Consider the following 25,188-nt stretch of genomic DNA (forward strand, 5'->3'; position numbering starts at 1 on the left):
GTTTTCATTTATTTTCTTCGTGGGTGCTGCCACCTGACAAGGATAATAGTACACCAAAAATATAAGAGAAAATAAGTTTTTGTCTGATAGACGACGCACAAAAATGATGTTTACATTTTATAAAATACTTAACATTTATTAGATATGCATTAAGAATGTCCTTTTCTTAAGGCCAGCGAAATAGAGGTTACAATTTTTTTTTGTAATATATATGTATTCTCTTGACATGATGTATACAATACTATTATCTGTTATTGAACTTCCAGTAATGTATACGTTGATGGTTATTCTGCATATTGTTTGCAAGATATTCTTATGTAACACTCATTGCTTCAATAAAAAAAAAAAAAATTTAGACAGTGGTGACAAAAAATATATTGACAAGTATATAAAGAAATAAAAGAAATAAAAGAATTATCTTGCTGTGTGTCTGTGTTATTGTTGCTTCATGGGATGTGTTTGAATATTCGTATTAAATTTCTGAGTCTTAGGGATAATAAGATGGTGAGAATTGCGTTATACTCAATTGTAGTTGGTCATATAGAGCCTAATAAACGCATTACATACGGTCATAAATTATGACGTAGAATCTAATACGTTAAGCTGGCCACACACTAGACCAACTTTCATCCAACCATCCAACTAGTTGATTGGTTGGAATGAAAATTTGGTAAGGAATGGGAGTAACTGATGATCAGCAATTTGCTCCTAAATGGCAGAAAAAAAGATGAAAATGGTCGTTCAGACAATTTTGTTAAATGTTTGATATAAACAATTTGTTCAAACAACAGTTTTTGTCCATTTTCCGGCGTTTGGGAGCAAATTGCCGATTGTCATTTGCTTTCATACCTTACCAGATTTTCATTCCAACCAATCAACTAGTTGGATGGTTGGATGTAAGCTGGTCTAGTGTGTGGCCAGCTTAAGACTCTGTAGAAATATCCTGACTGAACCAGTCCATAGGTTAATCACATGTTAGTAACTTATTCTCCTTGATAAATCAGTATAATATAATGTTTATATTAAGGCTGGATATGTATTTCACTTATTCATTATAATTTTAGCCTTTATTGAGCTCCAACGGGTTAATTGGTTTCTCTCTTGACTTCATATTATTATTATACACATTAATCAGACTTTATAATTCCCTTCTCACAGAATCGCAGGTGAAATAAATAGCTCCATCTGTGGATCTTTTAAAATGTGTCAGTGAGTAATGAATACACCTGTGCACCTGCTGGGTGACCTGGAAAACGTGACCTGTGTGATGTCCTGAGGACCGAGTTTGAGAATCACTGTAATAGACTAATAAATGAACACTTAATTTACAAAAGAAGTACAATGCTTTAGTTACAGAAATGATATAACTAAAATGGGTTACAGGTTACATAGACAAACGTGTTGCAATTTCATATAAAAAGGAAAACTTACAAACTATAACACGCAGCCTATTCTGGTCAGGGGGAATGGCAGGAAAATGCAGGTACAGGCTCCAACTTCTAAATTGATCCCTCAGACTGACACAGAACAAAAGACTCCCATACCTTAAAAACCTGCCCCCACCCCATAGCTAATATCATGAGCAAGTCTCTGATGACTGACTGACTGACCATGTTAACGTTTATCCTAAGTACAAATATCTGTACATAATGTTCCCTGTGTGATATCTCCAAGAAATATGGTATGATCACAGTAATGTCTATGATTTAAGCTATCAAATGAATCTAAATACAATCTTTGTGATGTGTACTTGGTTAGATACATCATTTCTATCAAATCATAACTCCTAGTGATTCCCAAATTGCACCTAACCTGCGTATAGACTTCAGATATATTTCTAGGATTATGGGAACTCCTATCCATTATAGAAATATATTTTTTCATCAAAACCAGATAAAAATGATGAGGCTTTGATATCTGCTTATGTCTGTATACACCTTTTGGTGGGATCTTTGTTTACCCCTCCTGTGTTAGGAGACAGGTACACAGTCATTGGTATGCAATTCACAGACATGCAATGGCAAACAACAATTTGATCAATCACAGCATGAACATCCTATTCATATCAGGACAGCAGTACATCCTAATCCTGATATGAATAGGATGTTCATGCTGTAATAAATCAAATTGTTGTTTGGAGTTGTGTGGTAATAAACTGATACATATTGCAAAGCAAGACTGGTGAGTGCCCCTTATATCACTGTATAGTGGTCAACTACGTGATTATACATGGATTAATTTCCTTGGGTGCACCCCAGCAAAGACAACATTTTGGGACGAGGGTGCAGAATATTTACTATATATATATATATATATATATATATATATATATATATATATATCCCAGGGGCGTATTTATAATGGGTGCAGGATGTGCGGGGCACATGGGTCCCTGGCAGAGCCATAACTAGACGTTTTGGTGCCCCGTACCAGAGAGAGCATTGGTGCCCCCCCACCCCCATTTTTTAAATAGGGACATAAGACAGTGCACCTGAAAAGGGCCATGGCCTCATGGGGAAGGGCCAGGAAAGAGATGCTGGGGATAAAAGAAGAGGAAGCTACAAGTGAGAATGATAACAAACAGGAAAATTGACAGGCCCAAACAGTGCCCCCTGCCCTGCGGTGCCCTGTGCCATGGCACTGGTCGCACCTCCCTTTTTATGGCCCTGCGTCCAGGGGGGGCCGAACCTCACACCCTGCACCCATATTATACTTATCTCCCCGGAGTCCCACGTTGGCGCCGATGTATGCTGTAAGAAACGGCTGAAAAAGGGCGACCGTGTCCATTTTCCAGTCGTCTGCGCATGCGCAGTTCAGGGATCTGCGCATGCACTATAGACTCTGGGCACACTCTAGAAAAACCCCTAATCTATCTATCTATCTATCTATCTCATATCTATCTATCTATTTATCTATCTATCTGTATGTCTATCTATCTATCTATCTATCTCATATCTATCTATCTATGTATCTATCTGTATGTCTATCTATCTATCTATCTATCTATCTATCTATCTATCTATCTATCTATCTATCGCAGATTATCTATCTGTCTATCTGTATGTCTATCTATCTATCTCATATCTATATATAGTGTGATCATTTGAGCAATAGAGTAACTATTGATAATAGAAGAGATTTCCCTCTACAATGCTCTAACATGCCTATAATCTCTACAACCATTAATGATTCTTAATCAATCACTACTCCTGGAAGTAACTTGTGTATCCTGAAGTTTGTATAATCTCTTAGATTTCCAGCAGTTTGCGTTGCTAAGTGATAAGCCCCCTATTTACAATGGATTGGTTATGCATGACCTCTTAAAGGCAGCTAAGTCCAGCTATTGGGGAAAGCACTGTTTATTTACAAAATGTAAGAATAACTTCTGCAAGAAGCTGCTTACATTATGTATTACTGCGAGATGCAGATTTATATCTGACGGGAGGAGAAACTTGTCTCATGGGAAACGAGTTAAACCTTATCTTGATCATTTGTGGGTCATTCACGATGGCGAGTACAATAACTGCTCTTATGACAGACTGCTGGCAGGTAAATACTGGACAGAATTGTAAGTGAGGAAGCGGGTTGTGTGGATGAAGAAATATCTGTGCTGCCAATGTTATCTCCATAGGAATGAGCTGTAACTATCAGTGGCGCGGCCAGCTTCTGACATCAGGGGGAGCGAACATGGGGAAATAGGCGCCACAGGTGTTTCAACATATCAACATGTACATAGAAGTAGTTGAAGGTGCATAATAGCTATCACTATTATCATTTTATCTATCTATGTATCTATGTATCTATGTATCTATCTATTTATCTATCTATCTATCTATCTATGGAGTACACAGAGAGAAGTGAGTAGTTTACTAAACAAGAAGAACCTGATTCTGAGCCGGGACGCATTTTCAGTGTATGGGGGCCTTTAAGGCCCCCATACATCTGCAATCGATTATGGCAATTCTGCAATTTGCAATCGATTGTGTATAAAAATCTGCAATGTATGGGCTTCACAGATCGCAGATTGCAACCAAAAAGTGATTGGAATTGTTAAATCAGATTGTCCAACATGTTGGATGTCACAGATGGATTGGGGCTGTAGATTGCTAGTGTATGGAGATGATCAGCAGATTTTGCAGACCGTTACCAGTAAAATGATGGGCCTTTCAAGATTGGCAGATCTGTGTTTGCTGCAATCAATCTGCAAATCATTGAAAACAATCTGTAATGTATGGGCGCAGATTGCTGGATTGGGAAATCCTAAAATGGCACAAGAAATCTTCCAATTGTTCAATTGTGGTTTTCAGATTGCTGATGTATGGGGGGGCTTTAGTTGCATCTATCTATCTATCTATCTATCTCATATTTATCTATCTTTACCACTGATGGTACCATCAGTGATAAATATCTACCGATGAGGAATGGGCCAATCAGATTAGGGGGTGGGGCTTTACGGGGCACACTGGGGATGGAGCTATGCTTCCTATGCCAGCATCAGAGATTAAAAAAAAAAAAAAAACATTGTAGGGCTCTGAGCCATCAATAGTGGAGAATCAATGGATCTCCACCATCGATGGCAAAACAATCGACCATTGGTGTTTAGCCATCAGTGTTTGGTAATCATCGATGGTCAATGGCCATCCCTACCAGAAGAATGGACGGAGGCGGGCGCAGGAGCGGGAATTCTGGTAAGTAAATTATGTGTGTCTGTGTGTGTTTTATGTGTACTGGGCACTACTGGGGGCACTGTATAATGGGCAGTGGGTACTACTGGGGGCACTAATGGAGGCACTGTATAATGGGCACTACTGGGGGCATTACTTGGGACACTGCAAAAGGGGCACTACTGGGGGGCACTGTATAAGGGGCACTATAGGAGGTACTGTATAATGGGCACTACTGGGGGCACTACTGGAGGCACTGTATAATGAACACTACTGGGGGCCCTGTATAAGTGGCACTACTGGGGAACTGTATAAAGGGCACTATTGGAGGCATTGTATAAGGGGCACTACTGGGGGCACTGTATAATGGGCACTACGTGGGGCACTGTATATGGTGCACTATTGGGGCACTGTATAGGGGCACTAATGGAGGCACTGCAGAAGGGGCACTACTGGGGGCACTGTATAATGGGTACTACTGGGGGCATTACTGGGGGAACTGTATAAGGGGCACTACTGGGGGCACTATTGGAGGCACTGTATAATGGGCACTACTAGGGGCGCTGTATAATGGGCACTACTGGAGCTACTGTATAATGGGCACTACTTGAGGCACTGAATAAGGGGCTCTACTGGGGGCACTGTATAAGGGGCACTAATGGGGGCACTGTATAATGGGCACTACTGTGGCACTGTAAAATGGGCACTACTGGAGGCACTGTATAAGGGGCACTACTGGGGGCACTGTTTAGGGGCACTAATGGAGGCACTGCATAAGGGGCACTACTGGGGGCACTGTATAAGGGGCACTACTGGGGGCACTGTATAATGGGCACTACTGGAGGCACTGTATATGGGGCACTACTGGGGGGCACTGTTTAGGGGCACTAATGGAGGCACTGCAAAAGGGGCACTACTGGGGGCACTGCATAAGGGGCACTATTGGAGGCACTGTATAAGGGGCACTACTGGGGGCATTGTATAAGGGGCACTACTGGGGGCATTGTATAATGGGCATCTATCTAGCTCATATTTATCTATCTTTACCACTGATGGTACCATCAGTGGTAAATATCTACCACACATACGGGGCACACTGGGGGCAGAGCTATGTTCCATGTCCCAGTGTTAGAAATAAAAAAAAAACATTGTGGGGCTCTGGGCCATCAATGGTGGAGAATCAATGGATCTCCACCATCGATGGCAAAACAATCGACCATTGGTGTTTAACCATCAGTGTTTGGTAATCATCGATGGTCGATGGCCATCTCTTCCAGAGGAATGGATGGAGGCGGGCGCAGGAGCGGGGATTCTGGTAAGTAAATTATGTGTGTCTTTGTGTTTTTATGTGTACTGCACACTACTGGGGCACTGTATAATGGACAGTGGGTACTACTGGGGGCACTAATGGAGGCACTGTATAATGGGCACTACTGGGGGCATTACTTGGGACACTGCAAAAGGGGCACTACTGGGGGGCACTGTATAAGGGGCACTACTGGAGGTACTGTATAATGGGCACTACTGGGGGCACTACTGGAGGCACTGTATAATGGACACTACTGGGGGCACTGTATAAGTTGCACTACTGGGGAACTGTATAATGGGCCCTACTGGAGGCATTGTATAAGGGGCACTACTGGGGGCACTGTATAATGGGCACTACTGTGGCACTGTAAAATGGGCACTACTGGAGGCACTGTATATGGGGCACTACTGGGGGCACTGTTTAGGGGCACTAATGGAGGCACTGCATAAGGGGCACTACTGGGGGCACTGCATAAGGGGCACTACTGGGGGCACTGCATAAAGGGCCCTACTGGGGGCACTGTATAAGGGGCACTACTGGGGAACTGTATAATGGGCCCTACTGGAGGCATTGTATAATGGGCACTACTGGGGACACTGTATAATGGGCACTACTGTGGCACTATAAAATGGGCACTATGTGGGGCACTGTATATGAAGCACTATTGGGGGCACTGTATAGGGGCACTAATGGAGGCACTGCAGAAGGGGCACAACTGGGGGCACTGTATAATGGGTACTACTGGGGGCATTACTGGGGGAACTGTATAAGGGGCACTACTGGGGGCACTATTGGAGGCACTGTATAATGGGCACTACTAGGGGCACTGTATAATGGGCACTACTGGGGCTACTGTATAATGGGCACTACTTGAGGCACTGAATAAGGAGCACTACTGGGGGCACTGTATAAGGGACACTAATGGGGGCACTGTATAATGGGTACTACTGTGGCACTGTAAAATGGGCACTACTGGAGGCACTGTATAAGGGGCACTACTGGGGGCACTGTTTAGGGGCACTAATGGAGGCACTGCATAAGGGGCACTACTGGGGGCACTGCATAAGGGGCACTACTGGGGGCACTGTATAAGGGGCACTACTGGAGGCACTGTATATGGGGCACTACTGGGGGCACTGTTTAGGGGCACTAATGGAGGCACTGCAAAAGGGGCACTACTGGGGGCACTGCATAAGGGGCACTATTGGAGGCACTGTATAAGGGGCACTACTGGGGGCATTGTATAAGGGGCACTACTGGGGGCATTGTATAATGGGCATCTATCTATCTCATATTTATCTATCTTTACCACTGATGGTACCATCAGTGGTAAATATCTACCACACATACGGGCACACTGGGGGCAGAGCTATGTTCCATGTCCCAGTGTTAGAAATAAAAAAAAACATTGTGGGGCTCTGGGCCATCAATGGTGGAGGATCAATGGATCTCCACCATCGATGGCAAAACAATCGACCATTGGTGTTTAACCATCAGTGTTTGGTAATCATCAATGGTCGATGGCCATCTCTTCCAGAGGAATGGACGGAGGCGGGCGCAGGAGCGGGGATTCTGGTAAGTAAATTATGTGTGTCTTTGTGTTTTTATGTGTACTGTGCACTACTGGGGCACTGTATAATGGGCAGTGGGTACTACTGGGGGCACTAATGGAGGCACTGTATAATGGGCACTACTGGGGGCATTACTTGGGACATTGCAAAAGGGGCACTATTGGGGGGGCACTGTATAAGGGGCACTACTGGAGGTACTGTATAATGGGCACTACTGGGGGCACTACTGGAGGCACTGTATAATGGACACTACTGGGGGCACTGTATAAGTGGCACTACTGGGGAACTGTATAATGGGCCCTACTGGAGGCATTGTATAAGGGGCACTACTGGGGGCACTGTATAATGGGCACTACGTGGGGCACTGTATATGGTGCACTATTGGGGGCACTGTATAGGGGCACTAATGGAGGCACTGCAGAAGGGGCACTACTGGGGGCACTGTATAATGGGTACTACTGGGGGCATTACTGGGGGAACTGTATAAGGGGCACTACTGGGGGCACTATTGGGGGCACTGTATAATGGGCACTACTAGGGGCACTGTATAATGGGCACTACTGTGGCTACTGTATAATGGGCACTACTTGAGGCACTGAATAAGGGCCACTACTGGGGGCACTGCAAAAGGGGCCCTACTGGGGGCACTGTATAAGGGGCACTACTGGGGGCACTGTATAATGGGCACTACGGTGGCACTGTAAAATGGGCACTACTGGAGGCACTGTATATGGGGCACTACTGGGGGGCACTGTTTAGGGGCTCTAATGGAGGCACTGCATAAGGGGCACTACTGGGGGCACTGCATAAGGGGCACTACTGGGGGCACTGCATAAGGGGCCCTACTGGGGGCACTGTATAAGGGGCACTACTGGGGGCACTGTATAATGGGCACTACGGTGGCACTGTAAAATGGGCACTACTGGAGGCACTGTATATGGGGCACTACTGGGGGGCACTGTTTAGGGGCACTAATGGAGGCACTGCATAAGGGGCACTATTGGAGGCACTGTATAAGGGGCACTACTGGGGGCATTGTATAAGGGGCACTACTGGGGGCACTGTATAAGGAGCACTACTGGGGGGCACTGTATAATGGGCACTACTGTGGCACTGTAAAATGGACACTATATGTGGCACTACTGGGGCACTGTATAGGGGCACTAATGGAGGGACTGCATAATGGGCACTACTGGGGGCACTGTATAATGGGTACTACTGGGGGCACTGTATAATGGGTACTACTGGGGGCACTACTAGGGCACTGTATAATGGACACTAATGAAGGCACTGTATAAGTGGCCCTACTGGGGGCACTGTATAAGGGGTACTACAGGGGCCACTGTATAATGGGCACTACTGTAGCACTGTATAATGGGCACTACTGTGGCACTGTAAAATGGGCACTACTGGGTGCACTGTATAGGGGCACTAATGGAGGCACTGCATAAGGGGCACTACTGGGGGCACTGTATAATGGGTACTACTGGGGACACTGTATAATGGGTACTACTGTGGGTATTTTGGGGGGCAATGTATAAGGGGCACTACTGGGGGCACTGTATAAGAGGCACTACTGGAGTACTATTGGAGGCACTGTATAATGGGCACTACTGGGGGCACTGTATAATGGGCACTACTGGAGGCACTGTATTGGGGGCACTGTATAAGGGGCACTGTATAATGGGCACTACTGGAGGCACTGTATAAGAGGCACTACTGGGGGCACTGTATAAGGGGAGCTACTGGGGACACTATAATCAGCACTACTGGGGGGCACTGTATAATGGGCACTACTTTAGCATTGGGGCACTGTATAAGGGGCACTACTAGGGGCACTGTATAAGGGGCACTACTGGGGGCACTGTACTAGGGGCACTAATGGAGGCACTGCATAAGGGCCACTACTGGGTTCACTGCATAAGAGGTACTACTGGAGGCGCTGCGTATGGTACACTACTGGGGGGCACTGCATAAGGGACACTACTACTGAGGGCACTGCTACTGGGGCATTGCATAAGGGGCACTGCTACAGGGGGCATTACATAAGGGGCACTGCTACAGGGGGCATTGCATAAGGGGCAATATTGAATGGAAAGGAATGTTCCCAGAGTCATGTTGACACGTCCCCATTTTCAGTGACCACACCCCTTGTGGCATCGGGCAACACCCATTTTTTTAAACAGTTGGTGGGGGGGGGCTCCGATTTTTCATCTTTCCCTGGGCTCCAAAGACCATAGTTACACCACTGTAGCCTGCATACAGGGCCAGATTAAGGCTTCTGGGGGCCCTGGGATAACTAAGTTGTGGGGGCCCCCAGCAAGCCATACGGAGCCTACTCCTCCCATCCCACCAACCACACGGAGCCTACCCCTACGTGTGTGTTAAACACGCACACACACATATATAATATATATGGAGCAAATGTATATACTACCGTATATATAACATACTAACACACATATACAGTATACACACACTAACACATATACATACACAGAGGGCCTGGTTCAGGTTGGTTCGCAAGGCTACATTCGCACGCAACCTGTTCGCGGCGAAAATATGCTAATGAGTGCAATTGCACGGCAACCGCAGCTCTATACCAAGGCGCCCATCACAGTATAGAGCCGCCCACTTCCCATGACATGCATCCGCAAGTCAGCGAAAACATCGGTAACATCGAGTAACATTAGAACCATCCGCAGTTGTGGTTGACCTGACCCTACCTCACAAACTGCTAAACTTCCTGTCGCCATATAGACCTCTGCCAGTGTATGCTATCGCAGGGGCTTAAGTATTGCACGCCCCAGTAATGGCGTTTAACCGCCCAGGCACGCCTGCGTTTCTCTGACCACCCCGTCACCACCCTCAAACGGTCACTTCCTGTCAATCACTGTGTGAGGACTCTGCGTGCTCACTGCGATTGCTTCCCGTTCGCTGTGGTCGGTTCGGTCTTATACGCATACGCAGAATGCAAACATCGGCTGGCTGCGTGCGAATGCAGCCTTGCGATCCAACCTGAATCAGGCCCGATATACACACACTAACACATATACATACACAGTATACACACACATACAAACACACTAACACATATACATACAGTATACACACTAACACATACACAGTATACACACACTAGGGGGTAAATTTACCAAGTTTCGAGTCTGATCTAGGTTTTTCCGATTTGCATTGCTGAAACTCGGGTGATTTGATGCTTCTGAAACTCGCAAATTTACAAAGAAGTGAGTTTAGCTGAGAGTTGGCCGATGGTGAAGCAGATCGAGATTTCTACCCCGAGTAGCAAGTTTTGAAGGAGATTTCTCACCAGAGTTTGCAGTGTCTTCTTTCTGTCTAACTCTGCCGAACAAGCAGCCTGCACATATCAGTGAGATATGTGAAGGCTGCTTGTGTATTATACCTGTAAAAAAAAAGGGTTAAATTAAAATAAAAAATTATGTAGGGTCCCCCTCAAAAGCATAACCAGCCCCAGGCTGCTCAGCCAGTCCTGGTTCCTAAAAATGTTGGTGAAAAAATTAATAGGGTCCCCCTGTATTAGCACCTGGCTACTGAGCCTGTCTTGGTTTTAAAAATAGGGGGAATAAAGTGCGTAGGGGTCCCACTATATTTAAAACCAACACCAGGCTCAAATCCAGCTGGGTTGTAATGCCACAGCCAGGGGACCCTATCACCAGGTCACCCCAGCCAAAGCATTTGCACCCAAAGCTGGTCAGCCCAACCCAGGATCTCAGGGGAGGTGGGGAACCCCCCATTAAAGGGGTCCCCCCTCTCCCAATCACCCCAGGCTTAGTCTGAAGCCCAGGGTTCTTCCCCAAACCCCTGGGCTGTGGGTAGGGGGGTAATAGTGGGGAAAATAGTGATAATCTATAGTATTTTACAGTGGAACTACAGGTGCCAGCATGCCTGCCCTTTGGCACTTGTGGAACTATAAGTGCCAGCAGGCGGCCGGCACCCGTACCCCCGTTGTAAAATAAATAGTTAAATGACCAATACTCTCACACTCCGTGTAAAGTATAACTTCATTACATACACCTACCTCTCCCACTCACACATACTTACCTGCTGGCAGCTGTTCTGTCCCCTTCTCTAGTAGAATTCAATGGGAGTACCTGAAAAGAAGATGCTATACTCACCTCTGTCCTCTGTGCTGGTCTCCATAGAGTCCCAGGAATTGGCAAAACAAAAAAGCGTGTGACCCGATCCATGCCAGATAAGTATTGGTATGTGTGTTGCCACACCAGGGACGTAACTATAATGGGTGCAGGGTGTGCGGGGAACACGGGCCCCTGGGTCCAAGGGGACCCTGCACCACACACCCTGCACCCATAATGTTACTTACCTCTCCGGAGTCCCACGTCGGCGCGGGGGTCCGGCACTGTAAAACGACTGGAAAATGGCCGCAGCGGCCATTTTACCATTGTTTGCACATGTGCAGTACAGGGAAAATGGCCGCCGACTGCACACGGCCCACTCTTCTCTAGAAATGCCCCTGTGTCACACACACCAATACTTTGCGAATGACAGGAGACGGGCCACTTCGGGAAATCCCACGGCCCGGCAGCCAATCAGAGGCCACTTCACAAATAGCAGACGCTCATTGGCTGGTTACACGTGGGTCACAGCCAATGAGCGGCCGCTATATGTGAAGGTATAGGGTAAGTGTGCACTGAAAGTTATGATACATATTTGAACCGGAATATGGCTATAGGGTGTTGCTGCCACAAAGAATCATACGACTGGGCATATGGGTGATTATAGATCCATACACGCAGAGCCAGTACAAAATTGACCAAGACGAGTGCATCTCTGAATCGATACCCCTATGTCTGCATTTGGGACTAGTTTTATACCGCTTTTCCTCCAAACTCCCATGTTCAGCCCGGGACACTGAACACGGGTTTCAAGCTGTGTCACAGCTGCTTGAACCGCGTTTACACCGCAGGCTGGATCCGGCATATTGCCAAGGCTTACCTTTGCCAGCGCTGGAAGATGACATCGTCTCCAAGTGCTGGGAATGCTGCTCTCCCTATTATGTGAATGGGTCTCCGGTTGGATGACCCAGGATACCTGTTTCCACTGAACCTTACCCTAGTCCCCTGCTGGAGACCTGGGAAGGAATGCCGGGTCAGTCGATCTGGGATTTTTTTGAAGGAACCACAATCGGGGTTGACACGGCAATGACCCGGGTTTTAGTGGCAGTGGCAAGTAAGCCCGAAGGATGACATGTAAACATGAGGGACATTAAACCGCAAGTGTTTTGAGTGTTGCCAGCTTAACAACGTGTTTGATATTGCCCCTTTAAGTTTAGCTGGTCTTATGCAGCCAATGAATGTTTCATGGGGAGTGGTCTAAGAGTATTTAATGGAGTGATGTATGTAAATCTGACTCATTGCTCCAGTTTTTCCCAACCTCCCTCCCTCTTTTTGTTTTTCGTTTGTTGAATGTATGATGGTTGGTTTGGTGGTTGCAGAAAAGAACGACACTTGGAGTTAGTTTATGTTAATAATTAGGCTTAGTGGGTGCGCTCTCATTAAAGTGGAGTAAGGCGACAGCCAATTGTCCTGGACAGGAAATGGCTATACCACCTGGACCGGTGGTTGGAGGAAAAGGAGAGTTGATCACCAATGCTTGGCTTGTGTGTGTGTGTGTGTGTGTATGTGTGCGTTTGTTAGAGATGTTTGGTTGTTATTGCCCTGTGCGTTCTTTTTGTGCCGTCACCATTATTAGTATTAACTTATAGTCTAAAATTTAATGACTTGTCAAAAATAAATTTTACAAAATATATTTATACGCCAACACTGCTGTCTGTGGGCCTGATTCAGAGCCGGTCGCTATTTGCGGTCGTTCGTTCAAAAAAAGGGGTGGCTATTCAAATGAACCGTTCGCTCTTTGCAGTCTGTTCAAGCCTCTAGGTCTGAACGAGCGAACAAAACTTGCGGTCGTTTTTTGGGAAACTACGCCCCCTGGCCGCTCGCATCCTACGTCATGTCCGCTATTTATTAGATTAATCGAGTACATCGAACAAGGTATGAGATGCTCGCTATTCTTGTGGTTGGTTTTTGCTACCACAATTTTGCGAGCAGTTCTGGCTATAAAATAACCCAGTGACGTGCACAATGACGCTGCTGTTTTAATTATGCACACCCATAAAACGCCCGTTTTGACCTTTAAGCACGCCTGCGTTCGGATCTCCACTCCCCGTTTTCAAGCACCTTCCCCTGTTACCACCCACATACGCCTCTTTCTGTCACTCAAATTATCAGGCATTCGCTATTTTGCGAGCACATGAATTTCGGCCGCACTGACTGGTTCGCGCATGCGTATAACGATCCGTACGTATGCGCAGTTGGGCAAACATCGCTCGGAGCGAACGAGCGGCCGCTTACAAGCGGCTCTGAATCAGGCCCTGTGTCTTTATTTTTAGAAGTAAGTTACATTGTATTTAAGAAGGTTGTTATATGGTAACACGATAATACACGTTAGGGAGTTTAAGGGGTTATTAGTGATATCCCCATTGAAGATACATAGAGGTCTCCCTTGTCCTGGAAATAATATACTGTTTCTATCTTCACCAAACTCATTGGTTTACTGTTATATTATTGCTGTATTTATTACTCATTCCTTAACTGATCTTTGTTCTTACATTTTAAAATAAAACCTCTGAATCTGGACAATGTATTCACTCTCAGATCAACAGCAAAGGGTCCGTCATGCTAAGTACACGCTGCAAGGGACTCTGGAGAGAATGTGTCTGGGACCGCTTTGTGAAGATCTGGACCTGTGATGCTTTCAGCTCCTATTTAAACCCTCACCCAGGTAAGCAGAGACATTTCTACATCTTTTGGTGATTACTAAATGCTACAGAACTACAGAAGCGCTCACCTTTATCTACTGTAGACACAGCCCTGGGAGTAATGTTGGGCAAACGATGCATGAGGATTGTGCAAACCACAATCAAAAATCATTTAGCGCATGGTCCTAAACAATGATCTCTCACGGCCTGAAAGTAGCTGAAAACTGGTCCGGGTCGTTCTGTTCGGTTTACAAACCTGTCCGATTCATCCGACCATTATCCAGTCAACTTCAGGGTGTGAATGGAGATGGTCTCTATGTAGTGGTGGGGCTGCAGTGCTGTCCAAAATACAGAGAGTGGAGCCACACCAACTGCCAGTGAGTCCCGGCCGGCGATGTTTGGCAGTGTTTGAGGTGGCAGTTGGTGCAGCTCCCATATTTTAATTTTGGACTGCACTACAGCCCCACCGCTGGAGCTGCCACTGGCTCTATGCATTGCGTCCCTGCCAGCTGATTGTGCAGGGTGTGGCCAGTCTGCAGCTATGTATCCAGGTATATTGTGCAGATTATCGCTTTTGACCATTTCGTCTCCTGCAGCCGTGCATGAAGCATGCCGTGCAACAATTCATAGGGCCATTAGCGCAAACACATAGGTGCCATAGAACGGTTTGACTACAATGTACCAGTGACCAAACTTGAATGCCTGCCAAAGATGTACAGCCACATCCTCATCAGTGGCATTGCCATCTTCTGTGGATTGGCTCCCAAAATGACCAAAGTAGCATGGGTGTTCCCAAACACCATGATCACGTCCCAGATTTGTACTGGGGCCGAGAGTGCTAATGGGGACCCTGTTTTCAGTAGTGAGAATGTTTGCTGCCACCATTGTGGTAGCAGTGATATCTTGCAGCCACTGACGATAGAAGAGGCTAAGGGGTAAATTTACTAAGACGGGAGTTCTATTTAAGAAGTGATGTTGCCCATAGCAACCAATCAGATTCTACTTCTCATTTAACTAGCACCTTCTAGAAGATAATACCTGGAATCTGAGTGGTTGCTATGGGCAACATCACTTCTTAATAGAACTCCCATCTTAGTAAACTTACACCTAAGAGTCTCAGTGACTGTCAACACAATTGGAGATCGGTTCGGAATGAGGACTGGGTGGCTGAGAATGTAAAAGAGCTGTTAAACCATTATTTATTAACAGTTTCTTATATAACGCAGCATATTCTGTTGCGCTTTACAATTGTAAACATTAATAGAACAAAACTGGGGAATAACAGACAGATATATAGGTAGGAAGGCCCTGCTCGCTAGCTTACAATCTAAACTAGCTATTTGTTTAATCTATCGTATAATTATAAAATGTCTGCTTTTATTGATTTTTCAGCAACGATCGTCCTCACCAGGGCATTAATAACCACCTCCAGCATAACCAGCGTCTTCGCATTCGTCTTCCTGGTTCTTGGATTCAAACACTTTAACTGTTATCAAGATACATCCAGTAAACGACAGTGTCTGCGGCTTACCTCGGGGCTTTACTGTCTAGTCGGTAGGTACCGTCTGTGTGACAGTGGTCGGGCGTCTAGTTTATTAGCACTATTTATTAGACTACAAAAAAACAAACATATATAGGCCCTTTATTCAATTTGAGGCGAAAAGTCCGGATCCGCGATACTTTTTCGCCGATGACGTCATTATCGCCTGTTTTGCTTTTACCCCGTATTCAATTTGAAAGACTTTCCACCTAGGCAGAAAGTCAATGCAATGTACTAGGCGAAAAAGTTTCGCCTATGAATAGCAGGCGGAAAAAAGTGCAGAATTGGGGTTTTGGGGTGCAATGTTGCGGTAACCCCCCTGCAGCCTTCAGACAGTCCCCCAAAGGTAAACTGTGTCAATTTAAAAAAAAAAAAAACACTTAAGGACACCCCAAAAAATTACTTTGAAAAAGGGGGCGAAAAAAAAAATGTTGGGGTACAAAGTTAAAAACTAGCGAACTTCACTGTGGGGGGTCCCCAAGTATGCCCCAGGTATTTTTTTCATTGCAGGTGCTTGCGGCAGGTGGATTTTTCACGATTTTTTCAACTTCACTTTAGCAACTTTTAAATATGCTGACCCCCATTTTCAAGTGCCCCAAATTTGCTGGGATAAGTTGTTTTCTGGAAAAAAATCTCCTGAATACTATTCTGCATCACATATAGAAAAACGCTATTTAGCAGCTATTGAGCCCGTTTAAAACCACCAAATACCTTCAGCAAGCCAAATCGGGGGGTACCATAGGGAACCCCCATGTCAGAGCATCTTTTGGGGGGTGTCAGGCGGATTCCCCCAAATCTGACAGTACTTCCCACTTGTTTAAGTTTCGCCGGGTCCCGTTTTCACCTACTTTCAAATTGAATACAGGGTAAAGCGGGCACGAGCACGATAGTTTTCTGCCTACAAAACAGGCAAAGTAGGCGAAAAGTCTGGGGCACGAAAAGTATCGCGGCTCGGCACAAATTCAATACGGCTTATAAGCTAAGAGGAGAGAGAAATGTTTCAAGCCTTGGGAGCCGATGCATTGTTACTTATCTGGGGCTGGAAGGATATTATAACTTTCTATTTCACAGCGTGCACCGGAGCAATTCATCATTGATCCGAAGTAGCTTTAGTAGCGGTGAAAATTAGCACTGCCGAGTCTGACTAGTGCGCCTGCGTGAACTGGGGATCACGTAGGTGCACAAAGCCCTGGCATCCGGCGGAAGGAGCCGGGCAGTGGCGGAGGGATCCAAATGGTTGCCTCTTTGCAACCCGGGACTCCTTCTGAAGATGGCGGATGTTCCTACAGTCAAGCTCCGAAAATATAGTAATTTCAGAGCATGATGAATTTAGGGCCTGATTCAGAGCCGGACGCTATTTGCGCTCGCTCGTTCAGAAAAAAGGGGTGGCTATTCAAATGAACCGTACGCTCTTTGCGGTCTGTTCACGCCTCGAGGTCTGAACGAGCGAACCAAACATGCGGTCGTTGTTTTGGAAAACTACGCCCCCTGGCCGCTCGCATCCTACGTCATGTCCGCTATTTACTATATTAATCGAGTACATCGACCAGCGTATGAACTGCTCGCTATTCTTGTGGTTGATTTTTCCTACCGCAATCTTGCGAGCAGTTCTGACTGTAAAATAACCCAGTGACGTGGTCAGTGACGCTGCTGTATTAATTATGCACACCCATAAAACGCCCGTTTTGACCTTTAAGCACGTTCGGATCTCCACTCCCCGTTTTCAAGCACCTTCCCCTGTTACCACCCACATACGCCTCCTCATGTCACTCAAAATAGCAGGCATTCGCTATTTAGCGAACAAACGATTTTCGGCCGCACTGACTGGTTCGCGCATGCGTATTACGATCCGTACGCATGCGCAGTTGTGCAAACATCGCTCGGAATGAACGAGCGGCCGCTTACGAGCGGCTCTGAATCAGGCCCTTAGGTCTCCATACTGGCGTATGGAGACAGATCGGGGCTGAAAGGTAAGCAGGAGATATCAGTGATATCTCCTGTATTACCTGTATAATGAATGGCCCCGATACTTACTTTATGCAAAAGTAGGTGAAAATGTACATTTTTACCTGCTTTTGTATAGATTAAGTGATGATGAATAGTAGCCTTGGAGAGAGATAAAGGAGAGCAGTTTCCCAACGCAACCGATCAGATTTTAACTGTCATAGACTGCGCTAGATAAATGACAGTCAAGCCGCGTACACACTTGCCGATATTTTCAACGATAACGATATAGTTTAATCGTTCACAATATCGGCCAGTGTGTATGCGGTAAACGACCAACGATACGCGCTCCTGATGGTCGTTTATGAAATCCCCAGTCGGCTGTACATGCAGCCCAATCTGGGGATATCGTGCCCAGCTTCCCCAACCCCCCCTCCCCCGTTGTCGTCCGTCGCTGGTCGGCATAAGCAAATGTGTATACACTTGCCGATGCCGGCACCCCTGCCGGGCCTGCTGAAGACAATATCGCCGCATACATACACACATCGTCTAGTGTGTATGCGGCTTTAGAAGCTTACTGGTTGCTATGTTCAAAGGGACCATTTCAGACCCGCTTACTAGATGCGTTCGCTCGCTCGATGCGTATGCAAATTCGGCTAACTAACAGCAAGGCAGGCGATCGCACGGTAAGGCATTAGCACGCCCACTATTTCTTGGTGTGCATTCGTCCTGTGCATGCAGACGCCCACCAGCCTGTCTTAAGACGCCCACTTATAATGTCATCTCCAGGAAGTTGATGCAACCATCGGTAACATCAAGTACCATCGGAAGCGAACGCAACGCTTGTGGTTTACATACCCTACCGCAAGCACTGCAAGCACTTCAGTGTAAAATCCAGCCAGGTGACGTGTACTTCGACGCTCCGTCTTAATTATGCACGCCTCTGGAATGGCGTTAAGATGCACAGACACGCCTGCGCTGGCACCTCCACCCGTTTTCATCGTCCAACCCCTGTCACCACACACAATCGACTTGACCTGTCACTCATTCTGGTGGGGCATCTTTAGACATGGGGCGATCGCTACACGATCGCATGGACTAGTTCACGCAAGCGCAGTGCGATGCATATGCATGCGCACATTACGAAACATCAGCAACTACAAGCAAACGCATCCGAGCGAGTGGTTCTGAATCAGGCCCAAACTCTCCTCTATATCTCTCTCCAAGGCTTAATACATCTGCCCCCTAGAGTGATAAGAGATAATAGATCTGAGTAGGGGCGTATCTATAATGGGTGCAGGGTGTACGGAAACATGGGCCCCTGGGTCCAGGGGGGCCCCGCACCGCACACCCTGCACCCATAAAATTACTTACCTCTCCGGAGTCCCACGTCGGCGTGGGGGTCCGGCGCTGTAAAACGACTGGAAATTGGCCGCGGCGATCATTTTCCCGTTGTTTGCGCATGCGCAGTACAGGGAAAATGGCCGCCACGGCCATTTTCCCGGTGACCTCTGCACATTATAGACTCTGGGCACACTCTAGTGCCCAGAGTCTATAACTCCGGCGCTGGCCGCATACAGCTCAGTGCGCTGCCGGACGCCAGGGCGGAGAGGAGGGGACCCGTGTCGGAGACTGCACACGGGCCCCCTCCTCTCTAGAAACGCCCCTGGATCTGAGAATCCAATCCTAGCTCACACCAATGACCCATCAGATTTTGAAAAAAGTCGCCGATATTTAGACGCTCCTCCCCATTGCTGCCCCCAAACGGCCGCAGCCTGTCACTCAGGCTACGGCTTTCTCCACACGGTGACCGGAGCCACAGCAGCATCGCAGAACTGCTCCCTGCAGCTCCAGCACATGCACAGTCCCGAAAACATTGGTCAATAGCGACAGGATCGGGACTGTATCTGGGGCTGGATCAGCCGCTATGTACGCCAGCGGCAATGACCGTTCAGTGATCACAGAAAAACCTGTTTTGATTCTAATTGTTAACATTTTTTATTTGTAAACAGGTAAAAAGAATTTCTATATTATTGCTAAAAGTTTAGTATTTTTTTTTAAGTCTATCACTTAATATGTGGAGCAGCCCTTGATATAAATCTGTGATGTAGCAGGGCACAGAGGCTCCCTGGGCCGGCACTACTACACGCTACATGGAGCACATGTCACAAAACAAGCGCCAGGAAGATGCGTGCCAGACGTGTCCTAAGAACGCGCACTCAAAGTAACTCGAAGAAACCCAATCAAACATGTTTTCTATTCCAGATTTAGTAACACTTGAAGGTCCGACTGCCTAAAACCTAATTGGAACAATATGATGGTTAAGGTCTGGAATCGGTATGAAATACCGACAGTCGGGATCCAGGCGGTCAGAATCCAATGCCGGGATCCAGACATGGTTAACATACCGACACTTGTTGGATGATATGCTAACCATCCCCCACTCCCTACCCTAAGCCTCCCTCTCTGGTGCCTAACCTTAACTTACCCCTTAGTGCCGGAACCTCACCTTCCCCTCCCAGCAACCAAACCTAACCCTCCCCCTTAGTGCCTAACCCTAACCCTCCGCCTAGTGCCTAACCCTAACCCTCCCCCTAGTGCCTAACCCTAACCCTCCCCCTTAGTGCCTAAACCTAACCCTCCCCCTTAGTGCCTAACCCTAACCCTCCCCCTAGTGCCTAACCCTAACCCTCCCCCTAGTGCCTAACCCTAAACCAGGCGTGGGGAAACTTTTTTCTTCCGAGGGCCTTTTTGATATATATAACATTTTTTGCGGGCCCGGTGCAGGCCACACCTCCTCCATGTGAGGTCACACGGGGTGGGACCACAATCGCCGGTGATTACAGCAATGCCCAGAGCATCCTGAGGATGCTCCGGCGAGCTGTAAGGGCAGCGGTGTGACAGTCTGAAGCGACCTAAGGACGCTCCAGATGGCACTGCTGCATAGATTCTGGCCGCAGGGTGCCAACTATGCTCCCTGCCATCCAGATGAGGCTAGCAGAGAAAAGCTCAGAGGGCCAGACCATATGACTCCGCGGGCCTTATACGGCCCCTGGGCCTGAGGTTCCCCATCCTAAACCTAACCCTTCATCCAATCCCACTACTTACCTTCAGCATCCCGGCAGTGGAGATGCTGGCTCTGGGATTCTGACCGGCATCTGTATTCCGGCGCCTGTAATGTAAGTGTCGGCATCCTGACCACCGGGATGCTGAACGCATACCAATTTGGATAGGGAATCATTTTCTTGTTAAAAAAAAAACCTTGCAACAATCTACAGTATGGGTACAGAGGGTATAAATTCCCCAGCGCAGGGAGAGATTTGGGCAAAGTTTTGTAATACAAATAAAATGCTTTCATATCTTAATGGCAGAGCATAGCCATAATGTAAATGGTGCCTGCATATAAAAGATAAGGTAACAGCTGTCAGCTGCCCTAATAAACCAGTCATCTTATCTACATAGGTGTCTGTCTTCCAGACACTAAGCATTGTAACTGCAGATCTCAGATGGGCGAGTAAATCGTTTCCATTCTCTTTCAGGAACGTGCTCCTCTGCTGCCATCATAAGATACTGTGTCTACGTATATGATATTCACCAGTACGAGGTATGCTGGGATGTACGATATATGGGACCTCTACACATGATGTGCTAATTACTAATTGCATTTTCTATAGTGACTAGTGTTTGGATAGAATGTGGATATATCAGTTACTGCCAGTATTAATATTATTATCCTTTAATTTAATGCATATATCCCCATATTGTGATTATGGGTTCTATTTACAATTGTTGGGTCAGTGCAGGGTCGCTTCTAGAGAGGAGAGGGCCCATGTGCAGTCTCCGACACGGGCCCCCTCCTCTCCACCTGGCGGCCGGCAGCACACTGAGCTGTCTGCACAGGTCACCGGGAAAATGGTCGCGGCGGCTATCTTCCCTGTACTGCGCATGCGTAAATGATGGGAAAATGGCCGGCGCGGCCATTTTCCAGTCGTTTTTAGAGCGCCGGACACCCGCGCCAACGTGGGACTCCAGAGGGATAAATAATATTATGGGTGCAGGGTGTGTGGTGCGGGGCCCCCAGGGGCCCGTGTCCCCCGCACACCTTGCACCCATTATAGATACGCCCCTTGGTCAGTGAGTTTGTACAGTATCGCAGCGATATGGAACACATTTCAGGTGTAATTAATTTATCTGGGGATCATCTTGGAGCCCCAGTGGAAGCCCTACTGCTATGCGGAGGTTTTCTCTCTCACCTAGGGGCCTATTCCTCCTCCGATAATTAAGTATCCATCTAGCCACGAGTTGCACTAAGGTGGATACTTAATTACTGGAGCTATTCAGTATTGCTCCAGGGCAGAGGCAGTTGCTCCACAATAGTAGCTGTCACCGCAATCCCTAATAGTGCTACCGAATTACCCCTCCCGTGCCAGTTGACTGCGCATGACCTGAGTTCACCCATGCGCACGGATACAGGACATAAGTGGGGAGGTGGCAGGGGGATCCGCTCAGATCCGTCTTCATAACCCTGTACCGAGTCCTACCCATAGGAAGGAGTGGGGCTCCAGGATCAACGCAATCTGAAGATACCATTGGTTCATGCAAGCAAATTTGATGAATACTAGACAGCCCCATCGGGCCCCTAATAAATGAATGAATGGGCCCATTACTTAAAACTCTAGTTTGCGCATGTGCAACAGGCCTGTTAGGATGATGAATAGGCCTCCCTGCCGGAAAGGAGGTCCAGCAATGTGCACGTTAGGCCTGCTCGTCGTAATTTGACCCAGAGAAGATCTTGCATTGCCTCTACAACTGCACAGGTCCCGTCCCCCCACCCATTGACAGGTATAGGGTAACACTATCTCTATGGCGTTACCCAGCAGCAGAAAACTAATATTTCGGATGCTTGCTAAACTGTACGGACAACGCATTCAGGCTACGGGAAGGAGTTAAATGACGGAATTAGACCGACCTAAGGAGAAATCTGTGCGGTAGCCCTCTTGTTCAATGGAAGCCATCATAAACCCTGTTTTGGCAAAAAGGGTAGAATCAATGCCTAAGTCCTACTTGAAAGAATACTGAAATGTCGCTCCCACTCATTCATTGGCTCCTGTCTAATTTAAATTAGAGATGAGCGGTCCAGTTCTACTCGGTTCTTTTCGACAAATTAGTCCAAGTTCAGATTTATCTTATTGGCTGTCCAAAATACGTGATAGCCTTATAGTTAATAAGATTCTGTTTTCAGATCCGAACTTAACTGAGCCAAAACGAACCACTCATCTAATTAAAATGCACTGTATCAGTCCACTACAGTGTTTCTTATCTACCAATCTGTATTAAACAGGGGTGTTATAATGTTGGGGGGGGATGTCCCTGGGCGCACAGGGACTGGAGCGGAAGCCACGGAAGGTCAGGGGCTGTGGTTTATAGCAATAGGCTGCACGGCTCCTGTACCGCACAGGTGTAATGTGCAGTATATTAACTTAAAGACTGCACATTATACCTCCTCCTCCGTGCAGTGCAGGGACCATTCAGTCTAAAAAGCACAACCCCTGACCGTCTGTGGCAGCCGTGCCTTTCAAATGTTTTTTTTGGAGTGGGGGGTGGGGGTGGGCACCTATTCTGACGCCCATGGTACTAAGGAGCTGATTCAGACCCTCTCGCTAGGATGCGTTCACTCGTAGCTGGCCGATTGTCACAAACCACTGCGAGAGATCAGGATGCGTTCACTCGCCCAGCATAGACAGCCCAACTGAATAAGTGAAAGGTTAAGACGTTTGTGGGTGGTTACAGGGGCAGGCCAAAACGGGGGGGTGGAGGTGCGAATGCAGGCGTGCCTGAGCATCTTAATGCCGTTTCAGAGCCGTGCATAATTAACAGGCAGCGTCATTGTACACGTCACCTGGTTAAATTATACACTGAAGTGCTTGCAGTGCTTGTGGCAGGGTATAGTCAACCTCAAGCGCTGCGATCGCATCCGAAGGTGCTCATTGTACCAATGGTTTCAAGCATTTCCAGGAGATGACGTACGCAAGTGGGCGTCTTATGAATGGCTGGTGGGCGTCTGCATACACAAAGTGATCGCACGCCAAGACATAGTGGGCGTGCTAATGCCTTGCCGTGCGATCGCCTGCCTTGCCGGGCATGTGCTGAATTTGCATATGCTGGGTGCAAGCGAATGCATCTACCGAGCGGGTCTGAATGAGCTCCTAGGTACCTTGATAGCTCTGTAATGAGTCTATTTATCAAATGCATTTTGACCGTAAAACATACGGAAAGTAGCGATTTATTTTAGGCAGAATTAAGTTTCACTCAGATTTAGCAACGGTTTAATGCAAATGTCAGACATACAAGCAAAGTTGTGGACGGCTATTTAACAGTCTTTTTGCAACTTGCCTACAGTGGCTAACGCCAGCTTCAAATTATATTAACCTGCTGCTCCCTATAGGGAAAGTCCATCCACAGCAGGATCTTGCGATCCCCTCCCTGGTGGGCTGGGGTGACTGCGATGGCAAATATAAGTTTTCTACATAGCACAGCGCAGTTTCACATCCAGGTTTGATCTCATGAAGTAAGTTGGGTCTTAATGATTGCTGTTTCTCAGGGACTTCACAATGGTAAATGCACCCTCAAAAATATTCCTTATTGCCATGATCAGCAATGAAACAGAATGTTAATTTTCAGGGCAGATCAGAGTTTTTAATAAATAGGCCCCGAAATGTGTAATCATTGCCCCCGCCGACTCTTTAGTTATGCACTATACAGTTGTTTTGAGTAAATTTAAAAGTACTTCTCAAACTTTTCTTAAGGTACCCCAGGGAAACTTGCTGATAAATTGAGAAACTGATTTAGCATAAATATTTATTTCGATTTATTTTTATTTTTCTCCATAGGTGTCTCTGAAAATCCCAGGATTCCCTAGTTTTGAATATGGATACTCTCTATGGATGGCCGTGGGGGGCAATTTAGGGGCAATCGCCTCAGCCATTATCACCTGTTATATGTGTTTCCACAAAAATAAATCTCACCTAACAAAGACAATGGAAAAGACTGAGGACAGACGTGAAGGTCCGGAAACACTAAAGACATATGTTTAGTATTACAGCTATGTGCAGCTCACAGGCAGGGATATACTGATGTTTTCCTGGGCCATTTTGCATAAGTATATAATAAACGTGCACTTCACATTCTCGTCCCCTAACAACCACCACTACTAAGGACTTAACACTTTGACTAGGTTTTTTCTTTTTAGATTTGGATTTGGATTACCCTAATTTGGATTGTAATACTGTACTTCACTTGATTTACGATTTGGATTTCGAACATGGCAATTGATTGTTTGAATGTTA

General features: G+C 46.7%; 1 protein-coding gene across 1 annotated transcript; it reads left to right on the forward strand.

Annotated features, from left to right (window-relative positions):
- Nucleotides 1-3,459: 3,459 nt before the first annotated feature.
- On the forward strand, nucleotides 3,460-24,936 carry LOC148505778 (claudin-16-like). The gene is made up of 5 exons (XM_088447721.1): nucleotides 3,460-3,549; nucleotides 14,255-14,381; nucleotides 15,751-15,912; nucleotides 21,382-21,446; nucleotides 24,733-24,936. The coding sequence occupies exons 1-5, from the start codon at nucleotides 3,460-3,462 to the stop codon at nucleotides 24,934-24,936; spliced, it is 648 nt and encodes a 215-aa protein (XP_088303847.1).
- The last annotated feature ends 252 nt before the right edge of the window (nucleotides 24,937-25,188 follow it).

This window comes from Taudactylus pleione, unplaced genomic scaffold (assembly GCF_031769625.1).
Source record: "Taudactylus pleione unplaced genomic scaffold, aTauple2 ptg000437l, whole genome shotgun sequence".
Lineage (NCBI taxonomy): Eukaryota > Metazoa > Chordata > Amphibia > Anura > Myobatrachidae > Taudactylus > Taudactylus pleione.